General features: G+C 42.8%; 2 protein-coding genes across 9 annotated transcripts in view; both read right to left on the bottom strand.

The window, feature by feature from the left end:
• Positions 1-3,063: 3,063 nt before the first annotated feature.
• Positions 3,064-18,752, bottom strand: part of LOC140616322 (olfactory receptor 9S13-like) — a 21,450-nt gene continuing 5,761 nt past the window's right edge. Inside the window, exons 1-2 of one of the 2 annotated variants that reach the window (XM_072796942.1) lie at positions 10,754-10,990; positions 3,064-4,318 (exon numbers count right to left, since the gene is read on the bottom strand). In XM_072796942.1, the coding sequence (XP_072653043.1) occupies positions 3,304-4,318; positions 10,754-10,773 (1,035 nt within the window). In that variant the 5' untranslated portion in view covers positions 10,774-10,990 and the 3' untranslated portion in view covers positions 3,064-3,303. Of the gene's footprint in view, positions 4,319-10,753; positions 10,991-18,752 lie in introns of those variants that run through there. The other variant, XM_072796941.1, reaches the window with a different exon arrangement.
• LOC140616327 (olfactory receptor 9S13-like) overlaps positions 12,426-18,752 on the bottom strand; it is a 24,222-nt gene continuing 17,895 nt past the window's right edge. For 3 of the 7 annotated variants that reach the window (XM_072796958.1, XM_072796951.1, XM_072796957.1), the window contains exon 2: positions 12,426-13,679. In XM_072796958.1, the coding sequence (XP_072653059.1) occupies positions 12,663-13,610 (948 nt within the window). In that variant the 5' untranslated portion in view covers positions 13,611-13,679 and the 3' untranslated portion in view covers positions 12,426-12,662. Of the gene's footprint in view, positions 13,680-13,800; positions 14,044-17,119; positions 17,312-18,752 lie in introns of all 7 variants that reach the window. The other 4 variants (XM_072796952.1, XM_072796954.1, XM_072796953.1 and 1 more) reach the window with 4 other exon arrangements.

Genomic DNA, 18,752 nt, shown 5'->3' with positions numbered 1-18,752 from the left:
GTGGGTGGCGGGCACTGAGGTGGGCACTTGACGGGATGAACACTGGGTGTTATTCTGTATGTTGGCAAATTGAACACCAATAAAAAATAAATTTATTATTAAAAAGAAAGTTCTTTCATCCAAAAAAGAAAAAAAAAAAAAAAGAAAAGAAATCCCAAGAAAATGGAAGGGAAGAAAGTAAAGAAGAAAAAAAAATTTTTTAATGGCAAGATTTCATTCTTTTGTTTTTCTTTTTTTAATTAATTAATTTATTTATTCATAAAGACAGGGAGAGAGAGAGGCAGAGACACAGGCAGAGGGAGAAGCAGGCTCCATGCAGGGAGCCTGACGTGGGACTCGATCCAGGGTCGCCAGGATCACGCCCTGGGCTGCAGGAGGCGCTAAACCGCTGCGCCACCAGGGCTGCCCAGAAAATTTATTAAATACAAAACAGACATACACCAGAGAGATGTTATAACAAAAGGTGATAATTTGGGATGACTGATCGAATAACAAGACTTTTGAGGGATGAAGGAGAAAAGGCAGAAATTACTGAGGTCGGGAATAAAAGGAGGTTATCACTGAGATCCTTGAATCGGAGTGGATCGTGACAGAGTGTTTTCATAAACTTGAAAAGTTGTGGAATTTGCAAACCACTAGAAAGATATCCCCCAACCCAAATGCCCAAATAACAAGGTTGAAGATCTGTAAGTTTCATAATTCTTGAGAAATGTGATATGTATTGTAAAATCTTTCCATGGAAAAGGTTCCAGGACTAGATGGCTTTGCAGTGGAAAGTAAATACCTTTACTATGACCAAATCTACCAAAACTGAATCTTACACAAAATCTTCAAAACAATAGAAGGAAAATTTCCATGTTATTTTATGAGGCCCATGTAATATTAATGCCAAACTCTAACAAGGATATTATAAGAAATTTTTTACAATTACACTATCTCAATCACAAGTATATAAGCAAATTTACCAAACAAAATCTGATTAAGTACCATATAAAAGTCACGGTATGCCCAACACCAAGTGTCTGTATTCCGGGAATGCATAAACTGTAGAGAGAAACCAAAGTAGACTTAAGTAACATGGTGGGATTCCAGATCCCCAAACCGGAACACTCAATATTGCAAAGATGCCAGTTCTCCCCACAGTGAAGTGAGTCACTGTGATTTTTTATTGTGGAATCTGAAGAGGTGATCCTAAAACCATGTTGAATTTTGCAACACTAGTGTTTCCAAGACAGTTTTGAGAAACTGTCAAGGGGGGGATTTGCACTATCAGCAAATAGCGAGGGGGATTTGCACTATCAGCAAACAGCGAGGGGGATTTGCACTATCAGCAACTCACAGTAGGTGTGATGAAATAATGATAGCGACAGAGGATAGGCCATCTGAGTACGGAACACAACAGAGAGCCTGGAAGTCAACTCAGTGCTTGTTAGACACCCCATTTACCAAACAGGTGGGAAGTCTATGGAAAAGTAAAAAATCTGGGTCAATTAAGAGTCATAGGCTAACCACTGAGATTTGGCTCTTACCTCATACTAGACACACAAAAGAGTCCAGGCTGAATGCAGAGTTAGATTTGAAAGCAAAATAGTGATGAGAGTAGAGGAGACCCTCCAGGTCCTCAAGCAGGAAAGTACCTCCCAAATGTCTCACGCAGGGAGCAAAAAGGAGTAAAGCACGAAGGAAATACCTTGTGGATGGAGCTACATGAAAATTGAGAGAGTCTGCAGAGTGTGTAAAGGCAGAGCACAGCTTGGGAAGGCACACTGCAATACAGGAAGGGAAACGGACTTGTCTGCACAATATATACATAATCCTTGACCCGCAAGAATAAGACAAGCCTGTAGAAATACAGGCGAGAGACAGGTAGAAGTGATGTGCAGAGGAGAGGAGCCAAACGTGCTGGACACATTTGAAATGTGTCCTGTCTCCCCACGGGCTCTCTGTTACCTCTGTGATGTGACTGTTTCCTGTTTGTGCCATAGGCAACCTGGTCACACCCCCTCTCACTGCCTGTGTCCCATCATATTGCACATGTTTGTTGTCATGTCTGCCTTCCTGCAGAGCCATGAGCTCCCCAGGGCTGGCCTTGATCTGCACTACTTCTGCATCCCCCACCCTGGGACCATGTCCCTTAGAAGTGTGTGCCCAGTTTTCTGGTGGGCTACTGATTTGAGCCTGAGAAATACATTTCAGGTCATGAGGGAGCCTGGTGCTGTGATCCTCTGATTAAAATGAAAATCTGTTCCTTCAGATGGAATGACCCTGATCCCAAATAGTGCTGGCCAGGGCAGGAGTGGGGTCACCCCTTCAGCTGCTGAGGAAAGCCCTGAGTGCTTCCTATCTACCATAGCTCTGATGCCCCCCTTACACACTCGGTGTCCTTCATACCCTGGACCCCTGAGGGATGGCCGCCTTGACCCTTACCTCCTCCAGGTGAGGGTCATGACTGTTGAAGGTCACACAGCCCATATCTGTGCAGTAGATGATGAGGTCAGCTTGTAGAACTGTCACCCCTCCTTCTTAGCTTTGGGTTCCCATGCAATGAAGAGAGTGTTGGGAGGGGGCAGGCGAAGGTCTTGGGGTCACAGGAACTGTGTGGATGGGTGCTCCATGTTCAAGCTTCAGGAGCTCCTGGTTTCTGGTAGAAGCAGAGGAGGAAATGGCCTCAGCTCACTTCAGCTGCCACATCTTGTTGCTTCATCCAGGCAGTAGTAGTGCAAGGACGTGCACCTTGGGGTCACTGTGGTGGGAAAGTCTCTTCTCCTGAACTGCTGGGACTTGGAGCCTTGAATGGCCAATTAGGTGAGCTTGTTTGTCTTCTGGCCTCTGGAGTGCACTGGGACTCCCAGTTCTCCTGGGTACCACTGTCATCAAGCTCTGTCTGAACCTGTCCGCCCCTACACGGCCAGGCTCCAAAGCCCAGAAGTCTCTCTGGGCCTCAGGTGTGAGCAGAAGAGAATCATAGACATCATGTGCCCACCTTAATGCCCGTCATCCGGTTACCCCATTCCCTATACCCTCCACTGCAGCAACCATTAATTTCTTTCCTATATGGAAGACTCATTTTTAACAATTTTATTCAGAAGAGAACACTTGACCTAGGCACTACCACTTAATACTTTTTTCAGGGCACAGTAATCATTGTTGGTTGTAGATACAGGGTACAGCACATCTCTAAAGCTTATTCTTTTATGACAGCAGTTTATGTTTGTTACATAATAGCTCCATCACCCCACCAGTGGCAATCTCCGTATCCTCCATCAAGGTTGCAGGACACATTGACTCCCTTCAGCACATCCTTCACATGGCCGTGTGCTTCTGGCCCAGCCTCCGCAGGGCCTCCTTCACATCCTTGTTTCGCAGACTGTAGATGAGGGGATTGAGCATTGGGATGACCAGCGTGTAGAAGACAGAGACCACCTTGCCCTGCTCCATAGACTCAATTGCTCCTGGCTGGGCATACATGACAAAGAGAGTCCCAAAAAAGAGAGTCACTGCAGTCATGTGGGAGCCACAGGTGGAGAAGATCTTGCGTCTCCCAGCTCCTGATCCCATCCTCAGGATGGTCACTGTGATGTAGCCATAGGAGATGAGGATCACAATCGTCACAGCCACTATGATGAGCCCACAGATGCCAAACAAGAGAAGTTCATTGATGGCCGTGTTGCCACAGGCGATCTGGAGCAGAGGGGGCACATCACAGAAGAAGTGGTTGATGCGGTTGGAGCTGCAGAATGGGAGGTGGAATGTGAAGCTGGTCTGCACAACAGAGTTGAAGCAGCCTCCACAGTAGGCGCCCAGCACCAGGCGAGTGCAGGCAGACTGGCACATGGTGGTGGGGTAACGCAAGGGGCTACAGATAGCCATGAAGCGGTCGTAGGCCATGACACCCAGGAGGAAGCCTTCAGTTGTGGCCAGCAGGGATAAAAAGAAAAACTGGGTGGCACATCCTGCAAAGGTGATGACCTTGGATGAGGAGAAGAAGTTGGCCAGTGCATTGGGGGCAATGACAGATGAGTAGCACAAGTCCACAAAGGAGAGGTTCTTGAGGAAGAAGTACATTGGGGAGTGCAGGCGGGCATCCAGGGTGATAACGATGATCATGAGGAGGTTACCCAGGACAGTCACCATGTACAGGGCCAGGAAAACAGCAAAGAGCAGGGCCTGGGTCTCAAGGCCACCTGCAAATCCCTCCAGCACAAAATCTTGAAAGTAGACCTTGGAGCGGTTTCCATTACTGTGGGATGGCATGAGCCTCGGTCCTCCAGAGGGGAATTGGCAGATTAAGTGGGTCAAGTTAACTTCCTGCAGAACACTATTTAGAAAGATAAACAACAACAGTCAAAAATCTGGTTAAAATATAATGGAGTTAATGGTTTAGCAAAGAATTAATAAACAAAATTCAAGATAAACGCATAGGTCCAGCGATATCAGTACTGAGGATTTCTTCTTCCCTTGATTCCTAAGTCTTTGTGAAGCAGAATCTGAAAGGCCAATTGGTTAAGCAGTGAGATTTTGCCTGTCTTGCAGGGCTAATGCTGGTAGTGGTTGGTTACTACGAACCAGCCAGGATGCATCATGGGAGTGAGTTAAATCAGGAGTATGTATGCAGCTCAGCTTCTGACCATTTCAATCATTGAAAGTATATTAAGACATGATCTGAATGCTATGCTCTAAAACCCTGCAAAAATAAACATATCAAGTTGAAGACATGTTATTCTAGACTGCAGTTGTTTTCCCAAAAAGTTTTTGTAACTACCCAGGCAGAATTAAAAAATTGAGTTCCTGCAATAAAAATTAATATTACCAGACCATAGAGAAACCCCAAGAGGTTTCAGATTTTGGAGTAACACTTAAGAAATTTTATATAAAGTTATTATTTTTAAAGAATGAAAGATGAGGGATGCCTGGGTGGCTCAGTGGTTTAGGTCCTGCCTTTATCCCAGGGCATGGCCCTGGAGTCTCAGGATCAAGTTCAACATTGGGGTCCCTGCATGGAGCCTGCTTCTCCCTGTGCCCCCCCCATCTCTCTCTGTGTGTCTCTTATGAATAAATAAATAAAATATTTTTTAAAAAGTCCCATGGACTTTCGTCAGAGAGTTGAAACCAATAATCTTAAGATTTGTGTGGAATCACCATTTGCTTCAATGTGGATGGAACTGGAGGGTATTATGCTGAGTGAAATAAGTCAATCGGAGAAGGACAAACATTATATGGTCTCATTCAATTGGGGAATATAAAAAATAGTGAAAGGGAATAAAGGGGAAAGGAGAAAAAATGAGTGGGAAATATCAGAAAGGGAGACAGAACATGAAAGACTCCTAACTCTGGGAAATGAACTAGGGGTGATGGAAGGGGAGGAGGGCGGGAGGTTGGGGTTACTGGGTGGCAGGCACTGAAAGGGCACTTGATGGGATGAGCACGGGGTGTTATTCTGTATGTTGACAATTTGAACACCAATAAAAAATAAATTTATTATTAAAAAAATAATAAAAAGATTTTTGTGGAATCAGAAAAGACTCCAAATAGCCAGGGGAATATTAAAAAAGAAAACCAGAGCTGGGGGCATCACAATGACAGGTTTCAAGTTGTACTACAAAGCTGTGACCATCAAGACACTGTGGTACTGGCACAAAAACAGACACATACATCAATGGAGCAGAATAGAGAACCTAGCAAAGGACCCTCAACTCTATGGTCGACTAATATTCAACAAAGCAGGAAAGACTATACTCTGGATAAAGCATAGTCTCTTCAATAAGTAGTGCTGGGAAAATTGGACAGTATATGCAGAAGAATGAAACTAGACCATTGTCTGACACCAGACACAAAGATACACTCAAAATGGATGGAGATCTAAAGGTAAGACAAGAATCCTTCAAAATCCTAGAGGAGAACACATTCAACACCCTTTGGAACTTGGCCATGGCAACTTTTTGAAGATCCATCCATGAAGGCAAGGGAAACAAAAGCAAAAATGAACTATTGCGACTTCATCAAGATAAGAAGCTTCTGCACCGCAAAAGAAAGAGTCAACAAAACTAAAAGATAACCTACACATAGGAGAAGATATTTGCAAATGACATATCAGATCAAGTGCTAGTTTCCAAGATCTATAAAGACTTTATTAAACTCAACAGGAAAGGAACAAACAATCCAATCATGAAATGGCCAAAAGACATGAACAGAAATCTCACAGAGGAAGACATAGACATGGCCAACAAGCACATGATAAAAATGCTCCACATCTCTTGCTTTCAGGGAAATACAAATCAAAACCACAAGGAGATCCCACCTCACACCAGTGAGAATGGGCAAAATGAACAAGATGGGAAACAACAGATGTTGGAGAGGATGTGGAGAAAGAGGAACCCTCTTGCACAGTTGGTGGGAATGTGAACTGATGCAGTCACTCTGGAAAACTGTGTGGAGGTTTCTCAAAGAGTTAAAAATAGACCTGCCCTATGACCCAGCAATTGCACTACTGGGGATTTACCCCAAAGATAGTGATGCAGTGAAATGGCAGGACACCTGCACCCCAAAGTTTTTAGCAGCAATGTCCACAATAGCCACACTGTGGAAGGAGCCTTGGTGTACAATAACAGATGAATGGATAAAGGAAAACTGGGCACTTACAGGAGAAAAGTACAAATCCAGAACTATGTGAGAGATTTTAACACCCTCCCTTGGAACTAATAAAACAATCTCACAAGATGCCAACCTGGATACAGAACGTTTAGGCAGTAACATTAGTGACCATAACCTAATGGAGCACAGCACCCAACAGCAGGATGTATATTATTTGTTTTTTTTTTTTTTAAAGAGTGGACTTTTGTTTAAAGTCCAGTGTAGTTAACAGGTGTACAGTATAGTGATTCAGCACTTCCATAACAGCACCTGGTGCTCATCACGACAGGTGCGCTCCTTCATCCCCATCGCCTCGACCCCTCATCACCCCCACCCACCTCCCCTCTCTTACCCTCAGTGTGTTCTCTGTAGTTCAGAGTCTGTTTTCTGGTTTGCCTCTCTCCTTTCTTCCCCTATGTTCATTTGTTTTGTTTCTGAAATTCCACATGTGAGTGAGGTCATATGATAATTGTCTTTCTCTGACTTTATTTAGCATAATACCCTCTATATCCATGTTGTTGTAAATGGCAAGACTTCATGGTCTTTTATGGCTGAGTGATATTCCATTATATGTATATACCAACTCTTCTTTATCCATTCATTAGTGGATATTCATTATTTTTAAGCCATAAAGACCATATTCACACATTGATTATTGATTCACACATTGATCTGGACACAGAGTAGCTTTCAACAAACTTCAAAGGTTTGAAGGTATAATATATATTTTTGTGTAATTTAAATTAAATGAATAGTAAATCAAATAAAGCATTTTAAAATCCTCATATACTTTTTAATGTAATTATTTCTTCTATGTAAGCCATGGGTCTAAATAATATTTTTGATATTTAAAAATTGCATACGAATAACAAAAATAATGCTGCGATACATTTAAGTCCACTTTTAAGGAGAAATTTATAGGCTTAAATCCATATGTTAGAAGAAAAACAGGAAATCAGGATTTATCTGAAAATATTATAAAAAGACTAGTGAATGAAATCCCAAGGAAATAGAATGGATGGATGTAAAGAACAAGACTCATGAGGTAGGAAACACACAAGAAGATGTTATATCAAAAGGTCATTATTTGAGAGAACCGATCAAATGACAGGACTTCAGAGAGATGAAGGAGAAAAGGTAGAAATTATTGATATTGGGAACGAAAGGAGGATATCATTGAGATCCTAGATTTGGAGTGGAACATGAAAAATGTTTTCATAAACTTGAAATGTTGAAATTGTTGAAATTGGCAAATTACTAGAAATATATTACCCACCTCAACTGCCTCCCCAGTGAAGTAGAAGATAGGTGAGGTCCATACTAATTGAGAAATGTAATATGTACTATAAAATCTTCCCATGTAAAAGATTCCAGACGAGATGGCTTTACTTCTGAAAGTAAACCCTTCATGAAATATGAACAAATCTACCAAAATATTAATCTCATACAAAATCAATGAAATCATAAAGAAGGACAACCTTCCATGTTATCTTATGAGGCCCATGTAATATTTATGCCAAAATCTGAAAAGGGCATTATAAGAAAATTTTAAAAATTGTGCTATCACAATTACAAGCATATAAACAAATTTACCAAACAAAATCTAATTGAATAACATATAAAAATTACTGTCCAACACCAAGTTGTCTGTATTCCAGGAATGTATAAACTGTTGAGAGAAACCAAAGTAGATCCAAGTAACATGGCAGGATTCCAAGGTCCTAAAAGGGTACACTCGGTGTTGCATAGATGCCAGTTCTTCCCACACTGAACTGAGTCAGTGTGATCCTGGTGATTTTTTATTGTGAAATCTGAAAAGCGGATCTAAAATGCATATTGAAATTGGGAACCAAATGTTTGCAACACAATCTTGAGAAGAGAAATGAGGGGGATTGCGCTACCAGATGTGGACACATAGTAGGTGTAATAAAACAATAATGGTGGCAGAGGTTTGACCGTCTGTGGAGGGAACAGAACAGAGAGCCGGGAAGTCAACCCCGTGCTAGTCTAGACACCGCATTTACCAAACAAATCAGTAGTCTATGGAAAAGTCGGAACACCTGGGACAGTTGATAGTCATAGTCTAAACACTGAGATTTGGCTCTTTCCTCATACTAGACACACAAAACAGTCCAGGCTGAATGGAGATGTAAGTTTGAAAGTGTAAGAGTGAAGACAGTGGAGAAGACCCTCCAGGTCCTCGAGCAGGAAAGCACCTCCGAAATGTCCTGTGCAGGGAGCAAAAGGGACTAAATCACAAAGGAAATATCTTGTGGATGGAGCTACATGAAAATCGAGACAGTCTGTGGTGTTTGTAAAGGCAGAGCACAGCTTGGGAAGGCACACTGCAATACATGATGGGAAACCGACTTGTCTGCACGATATATAAATAATCCTTGACGCAAGAATAAGACAACCCAGTACAAATACAGGTGAGAGATTCATACAAGTGATGCACAGAGGAGAGGAGTCAAATGTTCTGTACACGTTTGAAAATGTGCACGATCCTGCTAATCATCAGGAGAAAGCAAGTTCCCACGTTAGACACGTCCTCCTGCACACCCGCCCAAATGTCTCAAACTAAGCAGAGGGCAGTAACCAGCGGTGTCGAGGACGGGAGCCACCGGAAGGGAGTGTAAATCAGGACACGTTTGTCATTTTCTACTGATGTGGAGGATCCCCGTCCTCACCTGTATCTTCACTTTCCCTCTGGAAGTGCGCACAGGTGCACAAGGAGACCACGGGGAGGCTGTTCTCGGCAGCGTTAGCACCATAGCTGCACTAGTGAGTTGTGGTGTGTTGTCTGGCGGAGAACTAGACAACCGTAAACAGGAAGCAGCATGATGCTGACCATGGACTGCAGCCTGAGAACAGCTGCTCATCACAGGTCAGGCTCAGGTCACTCACTCTCAGAGCCTGGGCTTCCAAGGGCAGCTGGTCCCCAAGGACCCAAGTCATCCTGTTCAAAACTGCTTGCTCAGGTCCAGGTGGAGGAGGTCACCACCAGGAGCCAGGCGGGACACTGTCCACCCTCTCCCTTGCCCATCCTGGGCTGTCACCTGACATTCTAAGTGCATTCACTGTCCTTGCCTCCTGCTTCTCACTTGTCAACTCCAGACCTTTCCAATCTCCATCTGAAAGGCCACCATGCTTTCATAATGAACTCCAGCCTGTCCATTCCCTGCTTTGTGTCCCCACAGAGCTCCCTGGGCAGAGTCACCAAAGTCTCCCTCGGGTCATGTTGCTCCCTAATGCAAATGAGTGACAGCTTCCTGACCAGCTGAGGGATCCTGGAGAGGAGCCCAGAAGGGTCTTCTCTGGTGACCTCAGCTCCAGGAGGGGACATCATGCTCCGCAATTCTCTGATTCTCTTCTTCTGTCATGAATGTCTATCTTGCCCCCTCCAATTTCTGTGTGTGACAGCTCTCCCTGCTCCCCATAGCTCTCCATCACCTCTCTGATGTGACTGTTTCCTCCTTTGAGCCATTAGCAGCCTGCTCCCCCGCCAATCACTGCCCATGTCCTAACAAATTGCAGGTGTTTGTGGTCATGTCTGCCTTCCTGCAGAGCCATGAGCTCCCAGAGATGGCCTTGGTCTATGCTATTTCTGCATCTCCCACCCTGTGGCCATGACCCTTAGAGGTGTGTGCTCAGTACTCTGGGGAGCTAATGATTTGAGCCTAAGAAATTCACATCAGGTCATGAGGGAGCCTGGTGCTGTGATCTCTGATTGTATTGAAAACCTTTTCCTTCAGATGGAATGACCTTGAAGCCCAAGAGAGTGCTGGCCAGGGCAGGAGTAGTGTCACTCCTTCAGGTGCTGAGGCAAGCTCTGAGTGCTTCCTGTCTACCATAGCTCTGATGCCTCCCTTACTTATTTTTTTTTAATTTTTTTATGATAGTCACACACAGAGAGAGAGAGAGGCAGAGACACAGGCAGAGGGAGAAACAGGCTCCATGCACCGGGAGCCTGACGGATTCGATCCTGGGTCTCCAGGATCGCGCCCTGGGCCAAAGGCAGGCACCAAACTGCTGCGCCACCCAGGGATCCCTGATGCCTCCCTTACACACACTGTGTTCTTCATACCCTGGGACCCCTAGGGATGGCTGCCTTGACCCTTACCTCTTCCAGGTGAGGGTCATGACTGCTAAGTATCACACAGCCATCACCTGCTCTCCCAGGGTCTCTGAGCTCCTGGCCTTCATGTGCTGATGATAATGAAGTGTGAGCCGAGGAATGACACCCCTCCTCCTTCAGCTCTGGCTTCCCAGGCAATGAAGAGAGAGTGGGAAGGGGATAGGAGAGGGCCCTCAGTGAGGGTCCAGGGACAGTCTAGATGGGTGCCCTTAGTTCCAGATTCTAGAAGCTCCTTGTCCTGGTAGAATCAGGGGACATAATGGTCTTTGCTCACCTCAGCTTCTGAGTTTTGTTGCATCCTCCAGGCAGCAGCACAAGGACCTGTATCTTGGGGTCACTGTGCTGGGAAATTCTCTCCTCCTGCTGGCTGGGACTTGGAGCCTTAAATGGCCAATTAAGTGAGCTTGTTTGTGTTTTGGCCTCTGGAGTGCATTGGGACCTCTGGTTCTCCTGGGTACCCCTGTCCCTAAGCTTTATCTGACCCACCCTCCCCTACATGGCCAGGCACCAAAGCCCAGAAGTCTCTTGAGGCCCCAAGATGAGCAGAAGACATGAGCAGACTAAGAGCTGATTCTGTGGCCCTAAGTGTACTATCCTCCCGGGAGTGGCAAGTGTGAAGTCCTGAGCCTAAAGACATTTTCTCATGGCTTCCTACTATCACCTTAGGCGTACCATTCTTCTGTGAGCTGAAATGATCTGTCAGGAAACAATCCTCTTTGGGTTCATCTCAGTTTGTTGTGGTCCCCCGACAGCAAAGAGTGATCCACGAGTGGGAGAGGACCACCCTGAGTACATTTCTGTTCCTGGAAGAGGATCAGTTAAAGGTTGCTTTTCAAATTTATAAAACTGAAATGTGTTTGAAAAACAAGAACTTATGAAGTATTTGGCGAGCAGTGAGGATGCCTCTCTATTTACCCCAGTCACTGTCCCTACTCTGTGGAAGGGCAAGGGTTTCAACCTCCACACTACTAGGAGAGGAGGTGCTCTAGTGGTGGATGTGTCTTTCATTAATTTGTCTTTTTTTAAGAGAATAAGAGCACACCCCACAACAGGTCTGCATTTTTAAAAATCTTTTTACCAATTGCCATGTAATCATAACCTTTGTAAGATCATGACATTCTCCTTCAGGGTCTCGAGTGTACTGATGTGTGGGGGACCAGGAGTTCTTCTTTTAACTATGTGAATGGCTATTTATGATTGTACTTTTATTTTTTTTAAAGAATTTGTTTTTTTTGTTTTTTTTTTTTAATTTTTATTTATTTTTGATAGTCACACACAGAGAGAGAGAAAGAGAGAGAGAGAGAGAGAGAGAGAGAGAGAGAGGCAGAGACATAGGCAGAGGGAGAAGCAGGCTCCATGCACCGGGAGCCTGATGTGGGATTCGATCCTGGGTCTCCAGGATCTCGCCCTGGGCCAAAGGCAGGTGCTAAACGGCTGCACCACCCAGGGATCCCCTATGATTGTACTTTTAAAAATTTAATTCAGTTAGCCAATATATGCTATAGCACGTTTCAGATGTAGTTTTCAATAATTCATCAATTGAATATAACACCCGTGTTCATCACATCACAGGCCCAGCTTAATGCCCATCACCCAGTTACTCCATTCCCCAGACCCTTCTGTCCAGTAACCCTCAGTTTGTTCCAAGACTGAGGAGTCATTTCTAAAAATTTTATTCTGAAAAGAGCACTTAAACTAAGATCTACCCATAAATTAATTTTCAAGGGCACAATATATCATTGTTGGTTGTAGATAGCATATGGCATTTATCTAAAGCTTATTCTTCTTGTTTGAGAAATATGCCAGTTAAAAAAGACCTGAGCTCCCCATATGTGGCAACCTCAATATCTTCCATCAAGCATGCAGGACACACTGACTCCCTACAGCGCATCCTTCACATGACTGTGTGTGAAGACAGCCTCTGCACAGCCTCCTTCACATCCTTGTTTCGCAGACTGTAGATGAGGGGATTGAGCATTGGGATGACCAGCGTGTAGAAGACAGAGACCACCTTGCCCTGCTCCATGGACTCAATTGCTCCTGGCTGGGCATACATGACAAAGAGAGTCCCAAAAAAGAGAGTCACTGCAGTCATGTGGGAGCCACAGGTGGAGAAGATCTTGCGTCTCCCAGCTCCTGATCCCATCCTCAGGATGGTCACTGTGATGTAGCCATAGGAGATGAGGATCACAATCGTCACAGCCACTATGATGAGCCCACAGATGCCAAACAAGAGAAGTTCATTGATGGCCGTGTTGCCACAGGCGATCTGGAGCAGAGGGGGCACATCACAGAAGAAGTGGTTGATGCGGTTGGAGCTGCAGAATGGGAGGTGGAATGTGAAGCTGGTCTGCACAACAGAGTTGAAGCAGCCTCCACAGTAGGCGCCCAGCACCAGGCGAGTGCAGGCAGACTGGCACATGGTGCTCGGGTAGCGCAAAGGGCTACAGATGGCCATGAAGCGGTCATACGCCATGACACCCAGGAGGAAGCATTCAGTGGTTGCCATAAGGGAGATAAAGAAAAACTGGGTGGCACATCCTGCAAAGGTGATGACCTTGGATGACGAGAAGAAGTTGGCCAGTGCATTGGGGGCAATGACAGATGAGTAGCACAAGTCCACGAAGGAGAGGTTCTTGAGGAAGAAGTACATTGGGGAGTGCAGGCGGGCATCCAGGGTAATTATGATGATCATGAGGATGTTCCCCAGAAGAGTCACCATGTACAGGGCCAGAAACAGAGTGAAGAGTAGCGCCTGGGTCTCCAGGCCACCCCCAAATCCCTCCAGCACAAAATCTTGAATGTAGACCTTAGAGAGATTTTCATTACTGTGGGATTTCATGAGCCTCACTCCTCACCAGGGTAATTACTGGTCCAGTATTAGCAGATTAAGCTGAATTTCTGCTGAAGTCTATTTAGGAAACATATACAACAAAAACCAAAATGTGATTGAAGGTATAAGGGAATTAATGATTTAGTAAAGAATTACTAAGCAAAATTCAATATACACAGAGGCCCAGGGATTTCCTTACTCAGTGTTTCTTTTTCCCTTGAGACATAGCCATTTTGAAGAGGAATCTGAGAGGCCAGGCGGCCTAGCAGTGAGGTTTTGTCGGACTTGCAGAACTGATGCTGACAGTGGTTGGTTACTAGGGACTGGCAGGTTGCACCATGGGAGTGAGATAAATCAGGAGTTGGAATGCAGCTCAGCTTCTGACCATTTCAATCACTGAAACTGTATCAAGATGTGATCTGGGTGCTAGTGCCTCTGACACCTTGAAAAAATAAACATATCTCCAGAGGAAGACACATCTTAGATGGCAGATATTATCTATAAAAGTTCTGATTAAATAATGCCAGACAGGGTCGCCTGGGTGGCTCAGTGGTTGGGCACCTGCCTTCGGCCTAGGTCATGATCCCAGTATCCGGGAATGAGTCCCGCATCAGGGTCCCTGTGAGGAGCCTGCTTCTCCCTCTGCCTGTGTCTCTCATGAATAAATAAATAACTCTTTAAAAAAATAAATAAATAATGCCAACCGAATTTAAGTATTGTATTATGAACTTAAAGAACAGAAGCAATAGAAAAACCAAAAGAGTCTTTGGTTTTGGAGTTAGCACACATGAACTTTAAATTAAAGTTATTAAAAGATGAGACTAAGAATTTTAGCAGAAATGTGGAAGCTCTCTCATTCAGAATAGAAGGAGAGATAAAGAGCTTCCAAGACCGGCAAGAACTGAAAGAATATGTGACCACCAAACCAGCTCTGCAAGAAATTTTAAGGGGATCTCTTAAAATTCCTCTTTAAGAAGAAGTCCAATGGAACAATCCACAAAAACAGGGACTGAATAGGTATCATGATGACACTAAATTCATATCTTTCAATAGTAACTCTGAACGTGAATGGGCTTAATGACCCCATCAAAAGGCGCAGGGTTTCAGACTGGATAAAAAAGCAGGACCCATCTATTTGCTGTCTACAAGAGACTTATTTTAGACATAAGGACACCTACAGCCTGAAAATAAAAGGTTAAAAAATTTAAAGACAGTTGTTTTAAAACTAATATTTATTGTAGGTTTTTTTGTTTGTTTGTTTACAGACAGACAGTGAGAGAGCTTGTGCACAGGGGAAGGAGCAGAGGAAGAGGCAGACAGCCCCAGTCAGACTCCATGTTCAGTGGGGAGCCCAATGCAGGGCTCAATCTGATGACTTTTAGTTTCTGACCTGAGCCAACATGAAGAGTCGGAGCTTAGCCAACTGAGCCACTCAGACACCCCCGTATTGTAGGATTTCATACGTATATAGAAATAACATATATGAAAGAATGGGTTAAAGAATGGGAGGGGAGAAATAGAAGTATGCTCTGAGAATGTTATTACTTTATACATAAATGGTTATGGATTAGTTGAAAATAGACTACTAGATTAAAGATGCATATTATAAATGCTAGTGCAACTGCTAGGTAAACACAAGAACATATAGCTAAAATGCCAATAGTAGAAATAAAATTGAATTTAGTAACATGCTAGATTATTCCATAATAATGTGAAAGGAAGAAAAATAACAAAGAGTAGAAAGAAAAACTGAAAACCATGGCATATTGGCATATATAAACCAATCATATTTGATAATTACATTAAGTATAAATGTAGGAGAGGTGATGGTTACAAAGGTATAGCATCAGAGAAATTTTGGGGGGAGATAGAACTATACTGTACCTTGATTGTGGTAGTGGTTATTTAACCCTGTGGATTTGTCATAAACACATGAACTAAGAAATTGAATTTTTCTTTATGTATTTAATTAAATAAATTAAAAAAGAAAGCAATGCTTAACATCATTAATTGTCTGGGAAATGCACAATGAAGTTGCAATGTGAGGGTGCCAGGGTGGCTCAGACTCTTGATTTTGGCTCAGGTTATGATTTCAGGCTCATGAGATCGAGTCCCAAGTCTGGCTCCACACTCAGCAAGGAGTCTGCCTGGGATTCTGTGTCTCCCATCTGTCTCTCTCCCTTCTCTCCCAAGCTCTCTCCATCTCTCAAAATAAATAAATAAACATTTAAAAATAAAAAAATAAAAAATAAAATGAAATAGACAAATTGATCTTGCACATTGAAGGACACTATCAAGAAGATGAAACAAAACCCATATGGAACAAAATTTTGACAAATTACATAACTCATAGGAATCTAGTATCGATGGAATACACAGAGCTTTTCCAACTCTGCAACAAAAATAGAGTCAAATTTTAAAATGGCCAAGACTTGCATGGACATTTCTCCAAAGAAAATGTACAACTTGCCAATAAGTATAAGAGAAGATACTCAATGTCATTAGTTGTTAGGGAACTGTGGGTCAAAACCACCATGCGATTCCACTTTGTTAGTTAGAATGGCTACAATTATTTTTAAAGGTAGAGAAGAACAAGTGTTGGTGAGAATTTGGACATTAGAACCTTCACTCACTGCCGGTACAAATATAAGAGTGGCACAGCCTCAGTAGAAAGTAGTCTTGCCATCCCTCAGATAGACACAGGGTTTCCCTATGATGCACCCTAATCCACATGTAGGTATGTGACCAAAAGAAATGACAATACATGTTCACATGAAAGCCTGTACACAAATGTTCATAATAGCAATATTCATAAGAGCTAAAAGTAAATGGAAGCCAAATGCCCATGAAATGGTGAAGAGATAAACAAAATGTGAAATATTCATACAGTGGAACAATATTCATCTAGAAAAGAAATAGAGTTCTCATGTGTGTGAGGGGGGGTCTGAGAGGGAGTGTACAGGTGAGCTGGGAGAGGGGCAAAAGGAGAGAAGGGGAGAGGGGGAATCTTAAGTAGGATCCATGCCCAGCATGGAGTCCAATATGGGGCTTGACTCACAACCCTGAGATCATGACCTGAGCCCAAATCAAGAGTCCGATGCTGAGCTAGGTGATCCACCTGGACCCCCAAAAGGTATTCCTTGATCTCCTATGATCTACTACAAGACAGAACACAGATGAGCCTTGAAAACATTATGTTGAGTAAATGAAGCTTGACACAAAAGCCTGAATATTCTATAAGTCCATTTATATAAAATGTGCAGAAGAGGGACAGAAGTGCATTTGTTTGCCAAGATATGGTTGGGAGAGAGGGAAGGGAGAGTACTGGTTTCTTTGTGTTATGAAACTCTTCTGGAACCAGAGAATTGAACACAGTGGATATAATAAAAAAAATGAAAGGCCACACTTGTTTGTACAATTTGAACTGGTAAAATTGTGACTTTCATGCCATGAGAGGATCATTCCTCATTTTAAGTTTTAAAAATAATAAATAATGAAGGTGAAATAAGAATACTCACCAGCACTTTTAAATTGAGAAATTTAATTGAAGGACAAAAATATTATAAAAATTCCACGAGTTCATGTTAAGAAAAAGTCCCTTCTTCTTCTTTGGCTATCTTTAGAAGGTGATGTTGAGGAAATCCACACAGTGACCCTCACAGTGAGGAAGTAAATGTTTAGAGTGATTTTTCCTTTAAACAATCCTGCAACTAATAAATAAAAATTGAATTATGGAATTTGAATATTATCATCTGATAAACCCATAATGAAACAAAAAGTTCAGGTAAGATTATTCATGGCCACTAATATTACAAAACAAGAGATGCAGCCAGGAGGACCTCTCAGTGGAGGTACACACAACACCTATGAAATATTCCTGCCAGAAAATCAATTATGAGTCAGACTGAGTCTTTAGACCTACCAAATTACAGGAAATATAAGGAGCAATAGAATATGCTAATTAACCCTACAGGGACAAGGTCAGCAAAATCTGTGATGTCTGTGAGAAGCTATGCATGATAAACAACCTGTTTGTTCAATAAATAGGGTGAGTAATAACATTGAAATGAAAATAGAGGGACAGGCAGCCAATGAATGAGAGACTTTAGAGGCATCCTGAGAACACAGTGTAAGGATGTTATGAATCCTGTTCCAAAACAGACCAGAAAGGAAAAAGGAGTCAATCAGGACAATTAAAACACTAAATGGAAATTTTACAATATTAAGAAGTCATGATTGTTTAAAGGATAATAGAAACATTAGAGTTGTCTTTCTTTAAAGTCCTCACTGTTTAGAGGGATTGGATATGATCAGCTCTTGGTTAATAATATTGAAGTTGGTGCGTGTGATAGGTAATCCATTACTGCCTTAGTTTCATGTCCATGTGTTTGTGAACAGCTGTAATAAAGAGAGGTATTTATCTAAAAATAAATAAAATGAAACTAAGTGGAGAGAATTTGTCCCCACACTGGAGGAGAAGCAGATGTGACCTTTAGGTAGCAGGAAACTGACCCTGGGGGTGAGGGGAGCTCAGTGATGGCAGAAAGAATGTGAGACAAGAATCCATCAAAATCCTAGAGGAGAACACAGGCAACACCCTTTTTGAACTTGGCCACAGCAACTTCTTGAAGATCCATCTATGAAGGCAAGGGAAAGAAAAGCAAAAATGAACTATTGGGACTTAATAAGATAAAAAGCTTCTGCACAGCAAAAGAAACAGTCAACATAACTAAAAGACAAGCTACAGATGTGAGAAGATATTTGCAAATGACCTATCAGATCAAGGGCTAGTATCCAAGATCTATAAAGAACTTATTAAACTCAACAGCAGCAAATAAAATAAAATAAATAAACTCAACAGCAAAGAATCAAACAATTCAATCGTGAAATGGGCAAAATATTGAACATAAATGTCACCAAAGAAGACATACACATGGACAACAAGCACATGAGAAAATGCTCCACATCTCTTGTCATCAGGGAAATACAAATCAAAATCACAAGGAGACCCCACTTCACACTAGTGAGAATGCTGAAACTTAACAAGACAGGAAACAACAGATGTTGGAGAGGATGTGGAGAAAGGGGAACCCTCTTGCACAGTTGGTGGGAATGTGAACTGGTACAGCCACTCTGGAAAACTGTGTGGAG

Source organism: Canis lupus, chromosome 24, assembly GCF_048164855.1.
Source record: "Canis lupus baileyi chromosome 24, mCanLup2.hap1, whole genome shotgun sequence".
NCBI classification, from domain to species: domain Eukaryota; kingdom Metazoa; phylum Chordata; class Mammalia; order Carnivora; family Canidae; genus Canis; species Canis lupus.
The sequence above is the reverse complement of the archived record's forward strand: the minus strand, read 5'-3'. Positions and strand labels throughout refer to the sequence as shown.